Source organism: Girardinichthys multiradiatus, chromosome 5 (assembly GCF_021462225.1).
Source record: "Girardinichthys multiradiatus isolate DD_20200921_A chromosome 5, DD_fGirMul_XY1, whole genome shotgun sequence".
NCBI lineage: Eukaryota > Metazoa > Chordata > Actinopteri > Cyprinodontiformes > Goodeidae > Girardinichthys > Girardinichthys multiradiatus.
In genome coordinates this window covers 27390446-27410286 of record NC_061798.1, presented here as the reverse complement: position 1 = coordinate 27410286, position 19841 = coordinate 27390446, and the positions used below count along the sequence as shown (strand labels likewise).

Sequence of the window (19841 nt, the reverse complement as noted above, 5' to 3'; positions counted from 1 at the left end):
ACAGGTGAACTTTTTTTTACGCATTAGTTGACTCCTGAAGACAATGTTTTGCACTGGATTTCAGAGTAAAAGGGGACTGAATACACTTCATAACTATGTGTCACATAGAGTTGGTCTATTGCATAAATTCTCAACAAAATTAAATGAAGTTTTATGTTGTAACGTAAAGGACAACTATTATACTTGCTATTATGTTGGATTTATATACAGAGTAAATCCTATAAGCATGGTGTTTATTGGAGTGTGTCTCGTCTCAGTTTAAAAGGTATTTCTGTGTTCAACCAGACACTTTGTGGCCAGACAACTGGGCTGTTTGGGATGTGGGGAAAGTGGGCAAGAGAAGGAGCGAGAAAGGAGGTGAGGGGGCAGAGAGTGAAAATGGGAGGAGTGTGTCTGGGTGTGGGACTGTCATCCCATTGAAGGAAGTGGTGTTTTGATCAAAATCCAGCAAATGTGGGAGAGAAAAGAGGGGTGTGAGTAAGCGAGTGAGCAAGTAAGAGAGAGAGAGAAATATTTCCACCCACCAGGCAAGGAGGCTAACTCATAAACGGCAGCCAGGCTGACTGGGAGTCAGAAAGACACCAGATCTCAGGGCAGCAACAGTTACAGTCAGGTTGTAAGGGAGAAAAGTGCTTCGTTCAGAGAGAAGATGTTTTATTAAAGGAAAGCTAAAGCACTCAATAAGAAACACAGAGGTTTAGTATTCAAAGTACTTCCATTTGAGAAGAGAGCAATAAGAGACAGAGTTAACCCATATCAGACACACTCACACATATTGACCCACTGGTGTTGGTGCAGAGAGAGAGACAGAGTGTGTGGAAAGTTTCCTAAGTGTGGAGGAGGCCTGATCGATCCCGACAAGCAGAGCACCGGTGGAGGAAGGAACCAGCGGGTGGATGGATGCCTTTTGCAGACTGAGTGGCCTGGACCCTCTGTGGGTGAGTTAGTGATGTGTTCCCTTACCCTGGAAACACATTTCTTCACTGGGTGTTTTTCTTGGCTCAAACTCTTAGACTTAAACCATATGCAGCTCTGTTAGAAGTTTTTACTTACTTACTGAAAATATTAGGTATTTTTTGCTCCAGAGGCTGAATGATGAGAAAAAAACGGTTTAGATTAAAATAATTGTTTATTTTTCTAATCATGTTTAGTCCTTTACATTTAAATTAAAATGTAAATACTCCTTTAGCATCTACAGCATACATTTTGTGATTATTTGGTTGTCTGCTTACTAGAAAGGCTTCACAAAATGCCATTAAGCATCATTACAACATCTAGTAAAGGGTTGCAAGGATTTCAAAACAAGATTTTGCAGAGGCCATCTCTATAGAAAGAAAAGCACCAAAGCATTCCCTGACCTTCTCGTTTTGCATCAAGTGCATATGAGAACAAGGCAGCTTAGCTTTAATCTATCTCAGCGTTGTGTTACCCATCACTCTGCTTTGAGAGTTGCCTGACTGAGATGCTGAGTAGTGGGAATTACATCAAACAGCCTGAGCTGTTGGGGTTTAAAAGGGTTTTTCTTTCCAAAAATGCTTCATGTACTAGCAAAATTCCATGTTCTGGATCTTAGCGCAAACATAACATAATTGCCGCAAGACTGGAAGTGAAAGCATTCATTCCCAGCATGTCACCCCCCACCCTCTCTCTTCTCCTCTTTTTTGTTTCTGGATCTCATTATGGCTAATGCTCTTGTTTCTGCTTCAGCAAAACCTCAAAACAATGGTCATCATGCTGTGTTAAGAAAGTAAAAGTAAACTGTGTTTCATCATGTGCAACCTACTTTTCCATAAAACTTCAAAAATACACTTGTGTTACATCTGCGACAGTGTACTAGGTCGTGTAAAAAGTTTTTTTTTGTGCTTGCTGCACATTACCTTGAGTCATGAACTGAATCAATTGGATCAACCTTTGACATACTTTTAAAATGCTCTCACACAATGTTTCTTGCTAATAGACTTCACAAATGGACCAAGCTTAAAGAACTGTTTGCAATAGGTAAACAAGCCTCAAACGATGTTCATTGACATTCAAATCAGTCTGTTACAAATCATGCAGCACACATGAGCAAAAAAAAAAAAAAACATTAGCAATCTCCAAAAACAGAGTGAGAGGTTAGTCTCCACCATTCAATCATGATTCCTAGAAAATAAGCAACATTACAATTATCTGTTTTATAAAGACTTTGCAGTTTGCATCATAGCTTCGATTGATTCATGTTTACCTGCAAAGTGGTGGAGGTCAAAATGTACTTTGCAGTTACTTCATTGGCTAAAAACTTAATTTTCCACTAAACCACCAAATCTGGATTCCATAGTTTCCTGCGCAACAACCCACAATGATCCAAAGGGAGCACTGAGAGCCAAGCTGTTACTCTAGGATTTGTGGATTTCATTTTCTCCAGGTTCATCTGTGACATACCAGTTTGCCAATGTTGGCTGAAGTGATGGCGCTCACGTTACCTTATTTCAATTCTGTTGGTATTCAGCTTTTTCACTGTTACAGATGGATTTAATCAATTGTGAAACTATAGTTTTATAAATGAAAGAAGCCGAGTAGAGAATACATTACTCATTTTGGCCACACATTTCAGTACTGATCTAATATTGCACCTACTTGCGGATGCTTGGCTGGCTAAGCCTAGTGTGATTGCTAGCAACGCAATCAACTCTTGATCATAACCTTTCAAACAGCAACATTTAACCTGTTGTCTGCAAATTATTAGTCTGAAGGACATCGCTTTTGAGTTCCTTCCCATGATAGTACAAGATTTTATAAATTGATCAGCTGCTGAGGTCTGGGTGGGTGAAATCAGGCCAATCCTCAGTGTTTGTCCTTGAAGAACTTTATTAGCAGAGATTTTAGGGTCTTGCCCACTATAAATACATTTCATTGTATTGATATCTAACATTGCCTTCTAAGTGTGGAAAGTATTTTAAAAGCTCTCCAGAAGTATCTTCTCGTCCCATATTGATTTTTGATAGATAAATTCTACAATAAGGTATGTGCTCTAATGCTACTGCAGGCTGTTTTACTGCAAGCTGCCGTCCAGCTTGGCGGTGTAAATATTCAATCTGGCATTACCACACGGGAAATTGAAAGGGTCTTTTCTATCAAAAACATAATATTCGTTTTCATTTATCGACAGTTCACATTGCCTTCTAGATGCTAAATATAGCTAGAAAGCTCCCAAGAATGATCTTTGAGCCCCATATGGATTTTTGAGCAAGAAAAACAACGCAATTAAACATGCTAACACTGTTCCAACGGGTGCGGCCACCTTCCATCCAACATGGCCATGTAAAACAGTCAATTGCAGGGGTCTCTCTAATCGTAACTTTAAGAATTTTACACGTAGGCCTATTAATATTGACTTATAGAAGTTGAGTATAAGGTTTTGCAGAAATGTAATTTAGCTCTATGATGATTGTTTACCTGAAAAAAACACAGCTAGGTATGTAAACCCTGCTGAAATCATTTGTACAACATGGTGATATAAACATTCAATATAACTTGATGGCACACAAATTGCCCTGGTCTTTCTCATCAAAGGCGTAACAGTATCAACACCTCACATTGTATTTTAGGTGTTGATTAATTAATTAAATACCTCCATAAATATGTTTTATAAGCTTTTCCAGAGAAAAGCAACATAATATCTCATGCTAACACTATGTCCAACAGTTCGTCCATCTGTCGAGCTAGGCCTCTATAGCTAAGATGATGACAAATATGAACAGGTACAGACTACAAATTCATTGTTGAAGCATCACAGTGGAATGCCATTCATTTTATTTTAGATGCCAAAGAATATTCTGTCACAATGGGTTACAAAGATAACGACAAAACAACAAAAGAGATGCAACTGAACTCAGAGAAAATGGATTTGACCTTCTGCAATGTGTGAGCTAACACACACAGCTCAAATTTGTTGAGGGTGGGCTAATTTAAAAGCATCCAGTCCAGTAGAATCATTGTACATTTATTTTTTTTCCAATTTACTCAACCTGAACAGCAATTTATATGACAGGACAAGCGATTCTAAAAGGAGAATTGACAGAAAGATTGACACTCACTAACATTAGACAGTCCTCTTTATTACTATTCACATCAGCTGCATGAACCTGTTTATGTAGCAGCTTCAACGTAAAAACAGGGAATTCTGGTGAATTTTGGCAGTTATCTGCCTCAGAGGGTGAAAAAATTGTGAAATTGTAAAAATGTACATTCAGCACTTTTGGTGTGGCACAGAAAACATCTTGGCTCTCCACTTTCACATCTCTGTGTTTGTTCGGCAAAAATAGACACCTTGCAGCAGCTGCTGGCTTACACAAGTTTACAGCAACCACTTCAGCAAAAGGGTGAGAAGCTGGATGAGGATTGAGCAAAACGCAGAAGAAAGTTCTAGGATGGGGTTTGACAGTTTTGACTTTTCATAAAAAGGCTCTGAACATCTACCAGCCATTGACCGCAGGAGTCAGAAGTGGCTGCAAAACTAGCCTCCCACTCATTTAAATTTATCACTTGAAAGGATCCCGTACGTGTACGTGCAAAACGGTTTTAGAAAGGTGCTCAATGTGTGTTATCCTTTGGGCAGAGATGCAAAAATGTAAACCAGTTATGATTTCGGACCTTGTGGTTTCAGAGACAACAAACAGTACCAATTGCTGGTAATTCCTCAAACATGCTACAACAAACTGTGCAAAGTCTGACTCACCTGCCTTGGTTCACTCGCCAGGCTGCGGGAGCATGGTTGTTACATAATGATCTTGCAGCTGCCACCAATTGTGGCTGATCCACTTTATTCTAGTTGGGAGTCTACTAGTGGGACCAGACTCCTCTGCCATGCTCGTGGCCTTAAACCACTTCCTGTGGTTACTCTGTAGGGCAGTCACCCTGCCCCTCATTAGGCAAGTGAGGTGATAAACAAGAGAAGCAAGAGAACAACAAGCCACTTATCCCACCATATTTTTTTGAACATAGACATCACAACCAAGTTCTTCCACTGTTGCATAATATGAAATCTTTTGGCCCAAATTCCTTGTTTGAATCGTTTACAGCAGTTTTACACAGGATTTTCCTACTTTGTTGGGCGAGAAGTCAGAAATGTCAGAATACTACCTAAACTGACTGAGCTTCCTATTAAAAGGATTCCTTTTCCAGCTAACATTGTCAGGATGCAGCACATGTATTTTTGGTTCCCACTTGATTGGCTTGCAAAGCAGACAGCCTGCACTAAAGGCTGGAAAATTTACACTTTGGCTCTTTTGCACAGAGAGTTTGGGAGCTCTTTGTGTAACTGTGGTTCAGTGGGTAGTCTTGCAATCTTAAAGTTATAGGTTCGATTCCTGCTTCCTCCTGTGACACATTGATGTGTTCCTGGGCAAGCCACTTAACCCCAAGTTGCCTACCGATTTGCATATCCATGTATGAATGTGAGTGCAAAAGGATGACTGGCTCTAGTGTAAAGTGCTTTGAGTGGTTGGTATGAGTAGAAAAGCATAATATAAATTCAGTTGATTTAACTATGAAAGTAATACCCTACATGACTTTTAGATATCTCAGTTTTTTTGCTTGACCAAACTCTCTGCAATTGTTATTTTTCCAGGACTGGAACCGGACATGGTACACAGCTAATCCTGACCTCACCCAGTGTTTCCAGAACACTGTACTAGTGTGGGTTCCCTGTGTCTACCTGTGGTTGTTGGTCCCTTTCTACTGTGTTCATCTCTACTGCCATGACCGCGGACGGATTCAGATGTCCTGCCTCTGCACTGTCAAGATGGTGAGATTCCATCCATCCAGTTTTTATGCCCACGTATTCCTTGCAGGGTCATGGAGGATTGGAGGGGCCGGTGGTTACTTTCAGAAGTCAGTGGTTGAGAGTCAGGGAACACCCTGGGCAGGTCACCAATCCATCACAGGACCAACACATAGACACACAGGCAATACAACCCTGCACGCACACAATCACAACTAGGGGTTTGTTCCACCTTAAAGCCATTGCATGAAACATCAATCTACTCAGTCTCTATACTTGCATGCGGGGTTCAGAGGCAGCTGGTGCATATCTCCAGCAGCCAACGACTCATGGATGGGATAAAACTCTGGATAGGTTCACAGGCCAATACAGATACACACTGGACGCACAACCATGCACACATTGTTATGAAAGGGCAATTTATTGAGGCCAATTAACTTTACATGCATGTTTTTGGACAGTTAAAGGTAACAGGAACCTGGGGGAACATGCAAAATCTACAGATGCAAACCCAGAATCTGTCTTGCTGCAATGCAACAGTGCTAAGAATTTCCCTTCTGTTCATGAAACATCAATTTACTGTGCCAGCTTAATCCTTGGAGGGCTGTGGGGAAGTGTTGGGGCTGGCGCTTGTCTTCAGAGATTAATCAGCAAGTGTTGGGGTACACCCAGGACAGGTTGCAGTCCTTCACATGACCAGCTTATACAAGATATACAGAGACAAACCCACATTCACATATTCACTCCTATTTAGGGTGTGCAGTAACTCTAACATGCATGTTTTTGGACCTTGAGGAAGGACAAAGTTTCTGGAGAAAACCCATGCTTGATTGGGTAACACGCAAAAGTCCTTCACTAGGAAGCAAACCCAAAATCGTTTTATGTAATAATGATAGCAGCTTTTCCACCCTGAAACCCGTACAGGATATCTCCAACCATTAATTTTCTATACCTGCTGAATACCTTGGCAGCTTCACAGGCCAACACAGAGGACTAACAAACATGCACAAACACTCTCATGTAAGGGCAAAACCAGTGGCCAATTAACCTTTTTCTTGCTGCAATCTTGACACTTATTCACCTGCATGCAATATCTGGCCATACTTCTATTTTTCTATACCAGATAATCATTGCAGGCCTGGTGCCTATCTTCAGCAGTCAATGTGCGAGAGGCAGGGCACAGCCCGAACAAGTGTTGCAGAATTTATCAGAAAGGTCCCAGATGTTAGCAGAAATTTACTGGCCACTGTGAGTATTTTTTCTGACATTTTTCAAATCTTGATTTTTTTTCTCAGGTGTTGGGTTTCCTGTTGGCCTCATTTGGTTTTGTTGAATTCTTCTACATCCTGCTGGAGAGGAGTCAAGACATCGAGCACCACATGGTCTTCCTACTCAGCCCCATCATACGCAGCATCACGGTGGTGAGAACTGTGGCTCATTTTTACACATCTATAACTGTCCACATTAGGTCGTAATTCCTAATATTTTTTAAGGAGTGATAAAAATGACTCCATTTTGACCATGCCACTGGGAAAGAATAAAAGCTTCACCTACAGAGTTGTGCCTGATTTGTCTTTTCAAACTCTTACTGTATTGCTCTGAGCAACAGAGAAGTTGTGGGAATATTTGAATCTGCTTTCTGCCAGTTCACATCACTGCACAGAGATATGAAAGAATACACATAAAGTAAATATGGTATGTTGGCCAGACACTTGGGTGCAAAGATGCCTAACTACGTATGGACTAATAGTGTCACAGACAATGTAAATATAGCAGTGACATGTAAACACTGCACATACTGGACAATCAATCATCACAGTGCAGAGTGTTGGAACATCTGTTACTTTTTGATGTGGGGGGCAGCATAAAGTGCTTGTGTGCAAAGTCTCAGAGCATCAAAACCTTTTAAGTGCGTTGTCAGGAACAGACCATGTGTCACAAGGAAAAATAAATATTATGAGATAAAATGCACCCAAAAAAAACAAAGCATCAGTATTTTCAGATCCAGGACAGCAGTCTGAAGCAGAAGGTGTGGAGTTTCTCATAAATCGCAGCTCATCAGTTAAGTTTTCTCCTGAACTTCCGGATAAAGTTTATGCTTTAATTGTATTTAATGAAGATGAACTTGCTTTCCTGTATGATGTGGTTATCATGCTTTCCTCCAACTGTTTGGTGTGTCTTGAATAAAGCACAAAACCACCAAATATAAAGTTTAAGATATACAATTGTAGTCTGTGTTGACCCTAATTACACAGACAGATTCAGTCTTTTTATAGCTAACAGGTGTACAGTTGGACAAGAGGTTTTGAGCACCATTGTTCTGACCAGAGCTGTATTTAAGGTGTGATGTATTTTATTTCACCACCTCAGGAGAAAGAAAAACAAGAGTTTATCTCCAAATATGAACCCTTTCCTGGCCTTACCCCAAAATTCATTATATGTACTCTGGTATCTGAAGAAAGGTCATACAGGTCAGATATTAAAATCTACAGTTCTTTGCAAAACAGTTTTAAAATCTAACAAAAAACTAACATTTTGGCATGTTGCAACCAAAATCTTCATTGTATTCTGGTGGGATTTAATGTGGAAGATCAAAACATAATTTTGAAACGGTTTTCATAAACAAGTAATAAAAAATATAAAAAGGGCAGCCTTCGTTTGCATTCAGTTTGTAGAACTAAATTGCCCTGCAAATACCGCTGCAAATCTTTTAGACTTTGTCTAAACCAGCTTTTCACATGTGCGGAATAAAATTCTTGCAAAAGAGCTCAAGTTTGATTAGATTATAATCAGAGGTTTCAAAGTGCTACCTCAGATTCTCAATTGAATATAGGTCTGGACTTTGACTGGGAATATGCTCACCTAAACCGGTCAGCCTCTAACTGTGTTTAACTTCATCTGTCTTCCATCGACTCTGCCCTGTCATGATGCTTTTTGTTCTTTATTAAGGGGTAACAAAGTAAATAGGGTTGAATATCAATTTGACACACTTTTCAAGTTTTAAAACTTTTAAAAGTTGTTCATCACATTTCTTCTGCTTCATAATTATGCACCAATCTGGGTTGGTATAACTTTGACATATCAGTAAAATACATCAAAGTTTGTGGTTGCAAGTGACAAAATGAGAAAAAGTTAAGGGTATATGAATGCTTTTGAAAGTTATTGTCAGTCAGTCAGTCCACTCTCTGAAGAGCTTTGAAAAAAGTATTTACTCTCAGCTGATGTTGTTTATCTTCTACCATTGTACATTGTAAATTAAACCACTACAGTCTCTGTGACCTGCATCAGGGTGGCATGAGGGCTGGCTGGAATACACAACAATATTTATAAGAAATAAGGGCTGGTATGCAATCAGAGAAAGGTTTTACTTGCAGATGTTTCTCAAAACATGGATCTTACTCACTTCCAGCAGTTGCTAAACTACACTTAACCTGTGTGTAGAGGCAAGATAAGGGAGGAGTGGTGTTGCCTTACATGGGTGGCATGAGAAGTTAAAATGTTGTTTATGCTATCGCAGGAGTGGAAGCAAGAGTTACAGAACAGAACAACCATGCTGAATGGCTGTATAGAGTCCTAAAACAGACCCAGAGAGCAGCAGAGCTTCACTGACAAAGCTTTCTCTCTCTGCAGACATATACAGGTCCTGCTCAGTCTCCCTCTCTTAAGGTCAGACAGGTTTACTGACCTGTGGTTTTTGCAGACACCTGAGTAAACACCAGCATATATTTGGACCAAAATACTCTGAGACGTCGCTTGTATTGAGGGATGCGCCCCAAAAAAGATAATCTATTTTGAGGATACAATTAGTCACAGAAGGAAGCTAAATGTAATCCTGTTAAACGCATCTCACCAATTGTCAATTTACTTGTCAAATGTACCATTATTAAAAGATAGAGTTTTCTTCACGCTGCTTGAAATACCATGTTGCTTCCTGCATGCAGGGATGAAACAGACCAACTTCTTTGTTGTTCTTTTTTGTTTAAAGTACAGACTAAATCATGGCTACTACAGATATAAAATAGACACATCACCAGCTAAAATCAGTAACACAATGACGTAAAGCTCTTATTCCTATCCTTAGCACTGCTCTATTCCCGTTTAATTAGAAGGCAGTTTCATTTTCAGACCTTAATGATGGAGTTAACTCCACCCTTTGTTGTTATTGTACAAACAAACAGAGATTATGTCTGCAACAACAGGCGACTCTAAGCAGGAGGCTACAAGTGGAAAGCAGGTTGGCTTTAATTTGCAATCCCTGTGCAAAATTAAGGGATGGGCTGGATAGGGAATCATGCTTTCTGAAAGTCTTAACCAGTTAAGCCCGAAGGGTTTTAGAAGCAATTTCCGCCTGGGATTACATAACTGAAAAAAATCAAGAATAGCTCCACACTTATAAAGTCTAAATGCAAACTGTTGGTACCTATGTCAATTCAATTCAATTAAATTCAAAGATACTTTATTGATCCCCGAGGGGAAATTAGAATTCCAGTACAACCCATCCAAACATACATCATGACACAAGACAAGAGGGGACGGGTCTCCGAGGCTTTGCTGCCCACTCACATTCGCTGCCCTTGCTAGATGAGAAAAGAGGCCACATTAGGTGAGTAGAGGGAAAAAAATCATATTTCACACTTTATCCTTAGCAGGATACAGTTTGAGATTGCAAAAAACCTCAGCACAAAGAAGCAACAAGTTGACAAAACAACATCATGCCGGGAACGGTGAAGGTGGTGTGAGGGGGTGCATATGTTTATCTTGAGCATGCGTGTGTGTGCAAGTGAGTGTGCGCAAGTAAATGTAAAGGTCAAGGTACTATGTCTGATTTATTTGTGATTAAACAAAGACAAAATCCAATTTTTTGAAATTTTTTGTCCAGTATCTAATGATACCAGACATGCGGGGTTTGCTGCAGAAACAAAGGGGTTTTATGTTGTATTTTGTCACCCTTGTTTGAAGGACCTTTAAACGTGACCTTGGGTGTTTAAATTGCTGTAAAACCGAAAGTATTTGTGAAAAATTAATTTGGCAATTTGTTTTATTAACATTAAAGATTAATTTGCGTTAACATTTCGTCTTTATTTTTACATCATTTCTAAACTCTAGATATCTCTTTGGCTTGAACGTCTTAGAGATGTTCAATTCAGTTGGACTGGACTCTAAATTCCCTATGGGTCTGGCTCTTAGTGCTTGTCTATCTGTTTGCATTCTCTTATTGGCTGGCAGGAAAAAAGGCCAGTAAAAAACAAGCAACAAATATATACGAAAATGAAAGCTGTTCATATCTCCATGCCTACCGTCATAGCAATGTTACATTTCTAAGAGCTACAAGTTGTCGATGAAAGATTTGCTAAAAAAAAAAAATTATAAGACAGAACTGTGGCTCATCCATATGTTACCAAAACATTACTTATTTTAAAACCAAAACCCTCTCTTCCCGCACTCCGTGATGTTCTGGGACAACACTGTGACAACTCACTTAGCTAACCCCTCAGTGGGGGGGCAGATTATAGCTGTTTGCAGAAAAATGCATGACTCTGTCGAGAAAACACATACGGCCGTGTCCAAAAACTGTATCAGTTTTTATTTTGGAACAAAACATTGAGCTGAAGAATTTCTTGTTTTTTTTTAAGATTCTTTATAATACCACTGAAAAATGTGGCCTACCAGGCATGCGTAAAAGTCAACCAAATCACGTCTCAGCCTGCAGAAAGGGAAATCCCAAAGATCTGTGTTCTTTTTTAAAACCACCATACACAACCTAGGATCAAAATAAATCTAAATATTTTCCTTTTGCTGAACCTAAAACATCAACAGCAATGCTAGCAGCTAATACGTTAGGTTGCTGATTAGGGTAGAACTTAGAAAGGATGGTACCTAAGCCCAATATTAAATAATTTGCAACAAATGCAGCTAGGTAATGTAAACATAATGCTGCAAACTACTTGCTCTTAGAGTCTCTCTTTCTATCCCTCCATTCTCAGACTCCCTAGGTGGATTTATCAGATTCTGTTTTTTTTCTGTCTTTCTGCAGATCCTGGCTTTATGCATCATCCAATTGGAAAGAATACGAGGCTGTCGGTCCTCCGTTTTCCTCTTCTTGTTCTGGGTCTTGTCTGTTGTCTGTTCTCTGGTACCTCTGAGAGCAAAGATCCAGCTCGCCATAGATGAGGTGGGTAGAAAGCCTAACAGCACTTATAACAGCACTATTTCATACTGAGGATGGGTGATTGATTCAAGATTAATTTATCATCTAGTGTTTTTGCTTCTTCGGGTAATGTTTTTTACACATACTGTATGTCATTTCCTAGTTTCTTATCTACCAAATCCGACTGTATTAAAATACATTTCAGTTTAATACAGACAGCTCTTCAATCCAAAATTCACTATAGGACTGAAATGGACTCAATTTTAACTAACTTCTATTAAAATCTGTGTACAGTTTGTAGCAAGATAACGTTTTATGCTAAGCTGGGGCAATATAAGTACTGTAAAATATATTAGCCTATTTCAATAATTAAATTAAACAATTTAAAATAAAAAACACCAGAGGGGCTAAAATGATCGTCTTTAATTGGAAATAATGACCCAATGTGAATCTGTTTTGTGTCCATTTTGAACTCAGTGAACCCATGGTGTCAAAACAAAGTACTGAAATATCTAATCAGGTCTATTCTTACCAAAAGTCTAGACACAAGACTCCAGCAGCACAGCTTGAGATATACCCTGTGTCAGCAAGGAGTTTCTATTTCTCACTCGAGTTTTAACCAAGGTAACCTAAAGTTAACACAAAGTGTTGGAGGATGACACTGCCAATTCTGGTCAAGGCTATGAGTGTTTAAGTGCTCCCTTTCTTCTTGTGTCTCCTGTCAGACATTGCAATCATTGTTGTATGGAATGGTTAGTGCTAACACGCACACACACACACATATATACACACACACACAGCCATGGGATTGTAGCATTTGCATTTCTATAAAAACACACGCAATGGATATATATTTCTGTTTTATCGTACTCAGTGTGACATTCCCACACTGCTAGGGGGGAAGGTAATGATGGCCCTGGGATAAATGCTGGTGAGACATGGCAGCCCAGGGTCAGACCAGAGAAACGTTAGCGCTGTGTTTATGGCCATACGCCTCTGTAAACGCAGCCAGATGAAAATATATACATCCACACATAATGCAAACCTTTTACAGCTTAGATGCAGATGTTTTCATTTTGTGCAACCCCAGACGTAAACATATGGGCCATACTCCGACACCTTCTATATTGTTAACCTCCAAGTTCTAGGTCTAATTTCCTTCTAACGTTTGTCAAATTTTGTCATGGTAAAACCATTAACACTAAGGGTCGACTGTGGTAGGAGTTCGTCCTGTAACCGGTGGGTTGTTGGTTCAAATCCCCTACTCTGTCCGATTCAGTTGTTGTGTCCTCGGGCAAGACACTTCACCCACCTTGCCTGCTGATGGAGGTCAGATGAAATGGAGGTGCTGATGCATGGCCGCTTCACTTCTGTTAGTCCTTTTTTGTCTACTCCAGGGCTGCTGTAGCTACATTGCAGCTTACCACTCTCAGTGTGTGAATGGGTGGATTTTTCCTGTCAACATATAAGCTTATACAATCCCGTTTTCTTAATATATATAACCAAAGCATCTAATCCTCATTATGGCATTGATGCCTCTAGCTGACAGGGTTTATGTTTGTGGAATCTTGGCCATTTTTAGCCGCCTAACCTACATTTTTCCCACTCACTCTCTGGCCATATCGACTCTGTCACTGTGTTGACAGAACCATTTGGCCCCTTCATATCTGCTTTCTTGGCAAAGCACCACGCTTGCAGAGAAAAGACTTTTACTGTTTGCAAAGGCTGCCACTTTGATACACACACAGACACACACAAAAACTGCTGCTGCTCAACAGGCTGGCTGTGGCAACACCGTTAACTCAGTGGTAAACAATGCGCGCTGCCAGAAACCACAAATTCTGTATGTCAAGAATAACATACACATCCTGCTTTTTACAAAAGTCTCTGAGTGGTTAATATTAAGGCTGCTCCCATGACTGAAAGTGAGGATGCTGGTTTGTAAAACCACAATTTGCCTATTTACAGATATGGGCTCTTTGTGTGACTGAGAGCCAGCACCAGCTTTTGCTTCATTTATATAAAGTACACTAATAAAACCTTTGGATTTTCACCCTGATGTTGCATACAAGTCCAAATTAATCTTTATTGAGTCTGGGATCTTGGTACATAAACCCTCCACTGCTATACAATGTGGAAGGAGAGCCAAAGCCATATGAGGAATTTGGTGGTTTTGCAAAATTGGACACAAAACAAGAATTGCAACAAATGACCCAATATACTACAGGATGTTGTCCTTTTTCTTAAAGCTGAAAGATAGAAAACAGTCAAGCACCAACTAATTATATTAAAAATACATTTTGTTTACTTTTCTAGTCATTAGCATAGGAAGCTGAGCAATGCCGGGGTCCAAACCGCCATACCCGCCTGTTGTGGTAGCTGATGCATATAGCAGCTTAGCTGAACTTTAGCTTTACATACAGAGCAGTGGAGAAAAGCAGTGTTAGTGATGAAAATTTTATGTAGAAGTAAAATGCAGCAGAAACATTTCTACATGTTGTGTTGCTTGTATGGGCACTACAGCACAGCTAGCTGGAGAAGGAAGTTAAAAAAGTAGCTGTTTAAAACATCCATGAGCCGTTATTTTAAAAGCCTTGGGCTTGTTAATGACCCAATCAATGATTTTTCTCCTGTGGCATTCATTTAGCCAGAGAGTTACACGAATGAAGGTTTTCAGTTGTTTATTTTGTGTGTGTGTTGATAAGATGCTACTTTAAAATAGGTGATTATAAGCCACCAGGGGCAAACTTTTTTGGAAAGGCTAAGAGCTAAAATTGCCATTTTTGGATTGTTTTTTTATAAATAGGTTAGTCCAGTTTAGGTTTGATTAGTATGAGTATTTGGAATTTGAACCAAAGATGATTAATTGCAGTCCAGATTCCTCAAAACAAACAAGTAAAATAGCTAAATTAGTTAAATTAGTGGCTAACAGTTACCTAGTTGCAGTATTTTCACCTATATTTAGTGCATTATTACCCAGTTCAGGTTTGAAAAGTATTTCAGGTTTTGGACAAGAGATGATCAACAGTCCACCAGTTGCTGTATTCTCACAGTGATGACAAATCAGCCTAACAATAGCTCAAATAACTAGTGGTTCTGAAGCTACTGCTGCCTAGCTGTTGTCTCTAACCAGTCTACCCATTCTAGTCTGACCTCTGACATCAACAAGGCCTTTCTGGCCCACACAATTGCTGATCACTGGATATTTTTTTGCTTTTTCAGACTGTTCTCCATAAACCCAAAAGATGGTGGTGGATGAAAATCCTAGTAGATCAGCAGTTTATGAAATACCCAACCAACCACATCTGGCACCAGCAACCATGCCACATTCAGTCTTAAATCACATGTTTTCCCCATTCTGGTCCTTGATTTGAACTCTAGCAAATCATCATCACCACGTTCAGATGCTTTACTGGATTCAGTTGCTGCCATGCGATTGGCATATTTACTATTTGTGTTAACAAGCAGTTGAACAGATAAAGTGGTCAGTGCAGATACCTTAAAATGTTAGAATGTGTTGTGTTCAACACTAAAGGCATATTTACATTTTCCAATCCTTCCTGCTCTGCAAACATTCGTCCCTGAGTGGTAGCAGATCACCATCTCAGCTAAATTTAAGAGTGACCAAATACTTTCTTTCCCACAATTTCACAACTTCAGCTCGTTTAATCTGTATTTTTATTCTTCAGGGCATTGCGTCTGATATTGTACGGTACCTCGCCTTCTTCTCCTACTTCTCAATCCAACTGGCCCAGCTCTTCCTATGTTGTTTTGCAGACCATCCTCCACAGGGAAAACCCATCTTGGAAAAGGTAGGCAGAAGTGAATGTTTCCCACTTTGGCAATTACATCTGTGATGACATGATACCCAGGAAACAAAAACGTCAAAGTGGCTATTTTGTGTGTTTTTTTTTACCTTTGTTGTCAGGACACTTTTGCCTTTTGCAGGAAGTGATGCGATCCACCTCCCCCTTCATTCCTCTTACACCTAACAACTTTGGCTTCCTATGAGAGGGGTGTGAATAAGTGTATGCTTGTGCGTGTGTGTGTTTGGAATGGGGCTCATGCATAGCTTTATAACAACTCGTCCCCTTTGTGAAATAACATCGCAACTAGCTGTGTAGAGTCTGTGGCTGCACAACAGGATAGCCATTATTTAACACAGATCTCACTATGCCACCAAACATTAGTAACGCCAAAGTTTTTCGATTGCTGGCAGCTGACAGGTGAATGAAAATGAGCTCCTTATTAATCAAAATGATGTGTGATGTTATATTGCTGTGGTGACAGTGTATCAGAAGAGCTAGAAAAGTCCCTAACCCACTCTTGGCTGGCGGTGAGAAGCTTTGGGGTGCAGAAGCCACAGTCTGGCGGGGTGGACACACCCAGTGGTGTGTGCTCCTCTTTTTTCTCCTCCACCTCCTCTCTTCCCTGTGCTCTGGTTAGAGTTACTCACAGGAAGACAGGAAGTCCGGAAAAAAAAAAAAGTAAAAGTGTCATAATGAGGAGCGAAAACACCCAGGTAAAGGGGTGGTAGGGTGGAGGACATGCCATGAAGTCTGTGAGAAGAACACAATATGTCTGCATAAAGTGCATGTGTGTTTTGGAAAGTTTGCAATGACACATTCCACTCTGTCTGCATTAGACCTCAAAACGTCATCTTTGCGTTTTTTGTTCTGCTCTATGGGAGTTCTCCACACAGTGGACCACCTGAGTGTTCTGGGTTGTTTACAGACATTAGTGTTCCCAAACACACCCCTCACAAGAACAGCATTCAACCATCAAAAGGCTCTGCCTCCGTGAGGCTGCCAGTGATTCCAAAAAGCCTCTTGGTGGTGAGCGTTTTCCTGCAAAAACAACTATCAAGTCTGGTCTTTAATCTGTTGCAGAACCCTTGTCCCATAGAAGATGCTTCTTTCCTGTCAAAGATCCTCTTCTGGTGGTTCACTGGGTAAGATGGTTCTTTAAAAACATCTCATTTATTACGCACACGCTGGCTCACTTACGGGCAGCCGTTTTTACTTGTTTACAAAAATGTGTGTTTTGATGATGGCCTCTGTGTGTGAAGCATTTGCCTTGCAACCTCCCTCAGTCTTGTTGTCAAAGGATATCGATCCCCACTGGAAGCAGAAGATCTGTGGACCCTGAGAGAGGAGGACACGTCGCATAAGATCATCTCTGACCTGCAACAGGACTGGACAGCTGAATGCGCCGAACTCCAAAAGTGAGAACTTTTAATAAGAGTGTCAGGGACCAAACAGTTAGACAAAGGACAAAAGTATACAAGAAATATCCTCCATTTATTCTTCCATGAAAGTTGACAAAAATCCATCAAAAGCACACAAAAAACTCTAGAAAAATGGGCCCATAAGAAATAATCAACCAACACCTAACCTAAACTGACAAACCAGGACTCACTTCTTACACCAAACATAAGGGAATTTAAACATACAGGCTAGCCTACATGAAACAAGAAAGGGAGGGACAAGACAACTAAGCCAAACAATAAATAAACCTAAACAACTAATTCATTCTTACAAATCATAACTACAACACAAATATAAAAACTAAGACATTCTAACACCAAACAATTTTTCAACAATGGAGCTTTCAGAGTTTGACAGCTTCTCCAGAGTTAAGTCCCCCTTTTTCACCCGCCTGATGGCTTCCTCCACTTCCTGGTGTCACATCACATTTGCTCCCCCCAGCTAGTTCCTTCCACCTCAGCAAAAGAAACAAACAATTAATAAACAAACATAGGCTGTTTACTAACTGTGTGCACCCAGCTTAGCAAACATCCGAAATAATACAAGAAAGTGCCATTAAACAAATATGTGTAGAAGAAACATTAAAATACTAACACTGTGAAATAGCTGGAGGAACCTCCACAAAGAGTTTTAGTCACTTAATAGACATCAACTAATAGTTGGAACCATGATGTGAGAGTAGCAGACTTTCCACTTCCAATTTTTCCTTGTTTAACCCCTTAACCCAGATGACAAGAAACCTATTGAAATAATGAGCATTATTTCTTTTTGCAACATCAAATACACTGCATTATTTTACATTTTGTACTGTTTTTAAGCACAAATCTCAGTGTATCTCATTAGGATTTTATGGGATAGATCAAAAGAATTCAAATGATTAATGTTTAAAATATTGTTTAACAAATAAAAATCTGGAAAGTGTGGCAAGAAGTGGTCATGAACCTAAACAGATGGTCACTGACAGCATGTATGAGACGAAAAGAGGATTATTGTCACACTGGAGGAACTGCAGAGATCCACAGTTCAGGTGGACGTTTATGTTGACCAGGCAGATTCTATTCATGCACTCCACAAATCTGGCCTTAATGGAAGAGTGGCACAGGAAAGCCATTATTAAAGGAAAACCACAAAAAGGTCTGGTTGCAATTTGTAACAGTTTGGTAGTGGCAGCATTATGTTGTGAGGATGCTTTTTTTTAGCTGGGACAGTTAAGCTGCTGAAATCTATTGTATCTGGGAAGCTAGAGACAACCAGCTAGCTTAGACCATATCAAGACAACCATTCAACAGGACAATGTCCCTAAACGTTCAACCAAAGCTAGAATGGAAAGGCTTAGATCAAAGCATGTTCATTTGTTAGAATGTCATAGTCAAAGACCAGATCAATTAACTAATAATCAGTGGCAAAACTTGAAAATTAATCTTGGAAATGGATGCTTTGCATCCATTCTGACTGAGCTTGTCTTTCTTTGCAAAAAGAGAATAAGCAAATGATTTTCTCTCTAATTTATACTAGTACAAAAAATTAAAACATGCTAAAATTTTCCTTACATTTCACAGTTATACATTACTTGCAGTTGGTCTATCACATAAAATCCTAATAAAAAATATAGAAGGTTATGATTGTAACGTGACAAAATGTGAACAAATTCAAGGGGCTTGAGTTGCGTTGTGCCTGATAAAATGAAACATTTCTGATCTGCACTCATTTGCGCAGGTTCTTTGTCAAACTTTATGAGTATAGAGATACATTTAAAGTTGATGAATTTGGCTCATTGCTTCTTTGCAAAAAATTGCCAAGCAGCAGATGAATAAGCAACAAAGGAAAACATAAGTCTTATTTATTTTAGCTCAACATGCCTTTTGGCTTTATTTTTGTTTAAACTTCACAGAACGGCTCAAACCATTGACAAAATTCCAAATTCAAAGATTCAATTCAGTTTATAATCTTGTTTTATATCCATCTGGCATGTTGCCAGTCGAATTAATGTCCTGAGCAGAACCATGGCTGTAGTAGCTAAGTGAAAATAAAGAATCCTCATCAGTACAAACAGTTGGGTCTAAAACTAAACAACAAGAAGTCACTTGAGGACAAAGGTACATCAATGTCATTACAGAAACGCAGTCATTTTCAAAGCTTGTTAGCATGATTCAGGGCTTTAAAAATCCATCATTAAGTCTAATTATTTTTTCTAAAACTGTACTTTCCATAGCAGTTGATGAATTCTTTGTTTAATCAGTGATGGCAAGAACAACTAAAGTTTTATTGCTGTCTGTTTCAAGCTGCCAGCACCAACTTGGTTCATCTCTGAAACAAATTTCTTGCCTGTAACTGTTTTGTTTTTGGGATTTTTTTCTCCCTCATGCAGGCAACAGAAAGCCTTGGCGTCAAACGCAGCTCTGGGCAGCAGGCTGCCAGACCAGGCTCAGCTCTTCAGGAAGCTGCAGAAGGAGCAGAGCTCTGGCTTTTTCCTGCTGAGGACGCTTGCACGCAAGTTCGGTCCATATTTCCTGACTGGCACCTTGTGTATCCTATTCCATGATGCCTTCATGTTCGCCATCCCTCAGGTCTTGAGGTAAAAATTTCAAGGAATAAAATTCTAAATTTGATATTATCCAGGGACCTATCTGTGGTGTGCTACATACCTCAAAACAGCTCACCCTTA

The 19841-nt window shown here is 39.7% G+C and overlaps 1 protein-coding gene across 1 annotated transcript in view; it reads left to right on the top strand.

The window, feature by feature from the left end:
• Nucleotides 1-565: 565 nt before the first annotated feature.
• abcc6a (ATP-binding cassette, sub-family C (CFTR/MRP), member 6a) overlaps nt 566-19841 on the top strand; it is a 36716-nt gene continuing 17440 nt past the window's right edge. The window contains exons 1-8 of the mRNA XM_047366885.1: nt 566-938; nt 5609-5785; nt 7057-7182; nt 11796-11933; nt 15599-15721; nt 16799-16860; nt 17002-17133; nt 19545-19751. Coding sequence (XP_047222841.1) covers nt 897-938; nt 5609-5785; nt 7057-7182; nt 11796-11933; nt 15599-15721; nt 16799-16860; nt 17002-17133; nt 19545-19751 — 1007 coding nt within the window. The 5' untranslated portion in view covers nt 566-896. The remainder of the gene's footprint in view (nt 939-5608; nt 5786-7056; nt 7183-11795; nt 11934-15598; nt 15722-16798; nt 16861-17001; nt 17134-19544; nt 19752-19841) is intronic.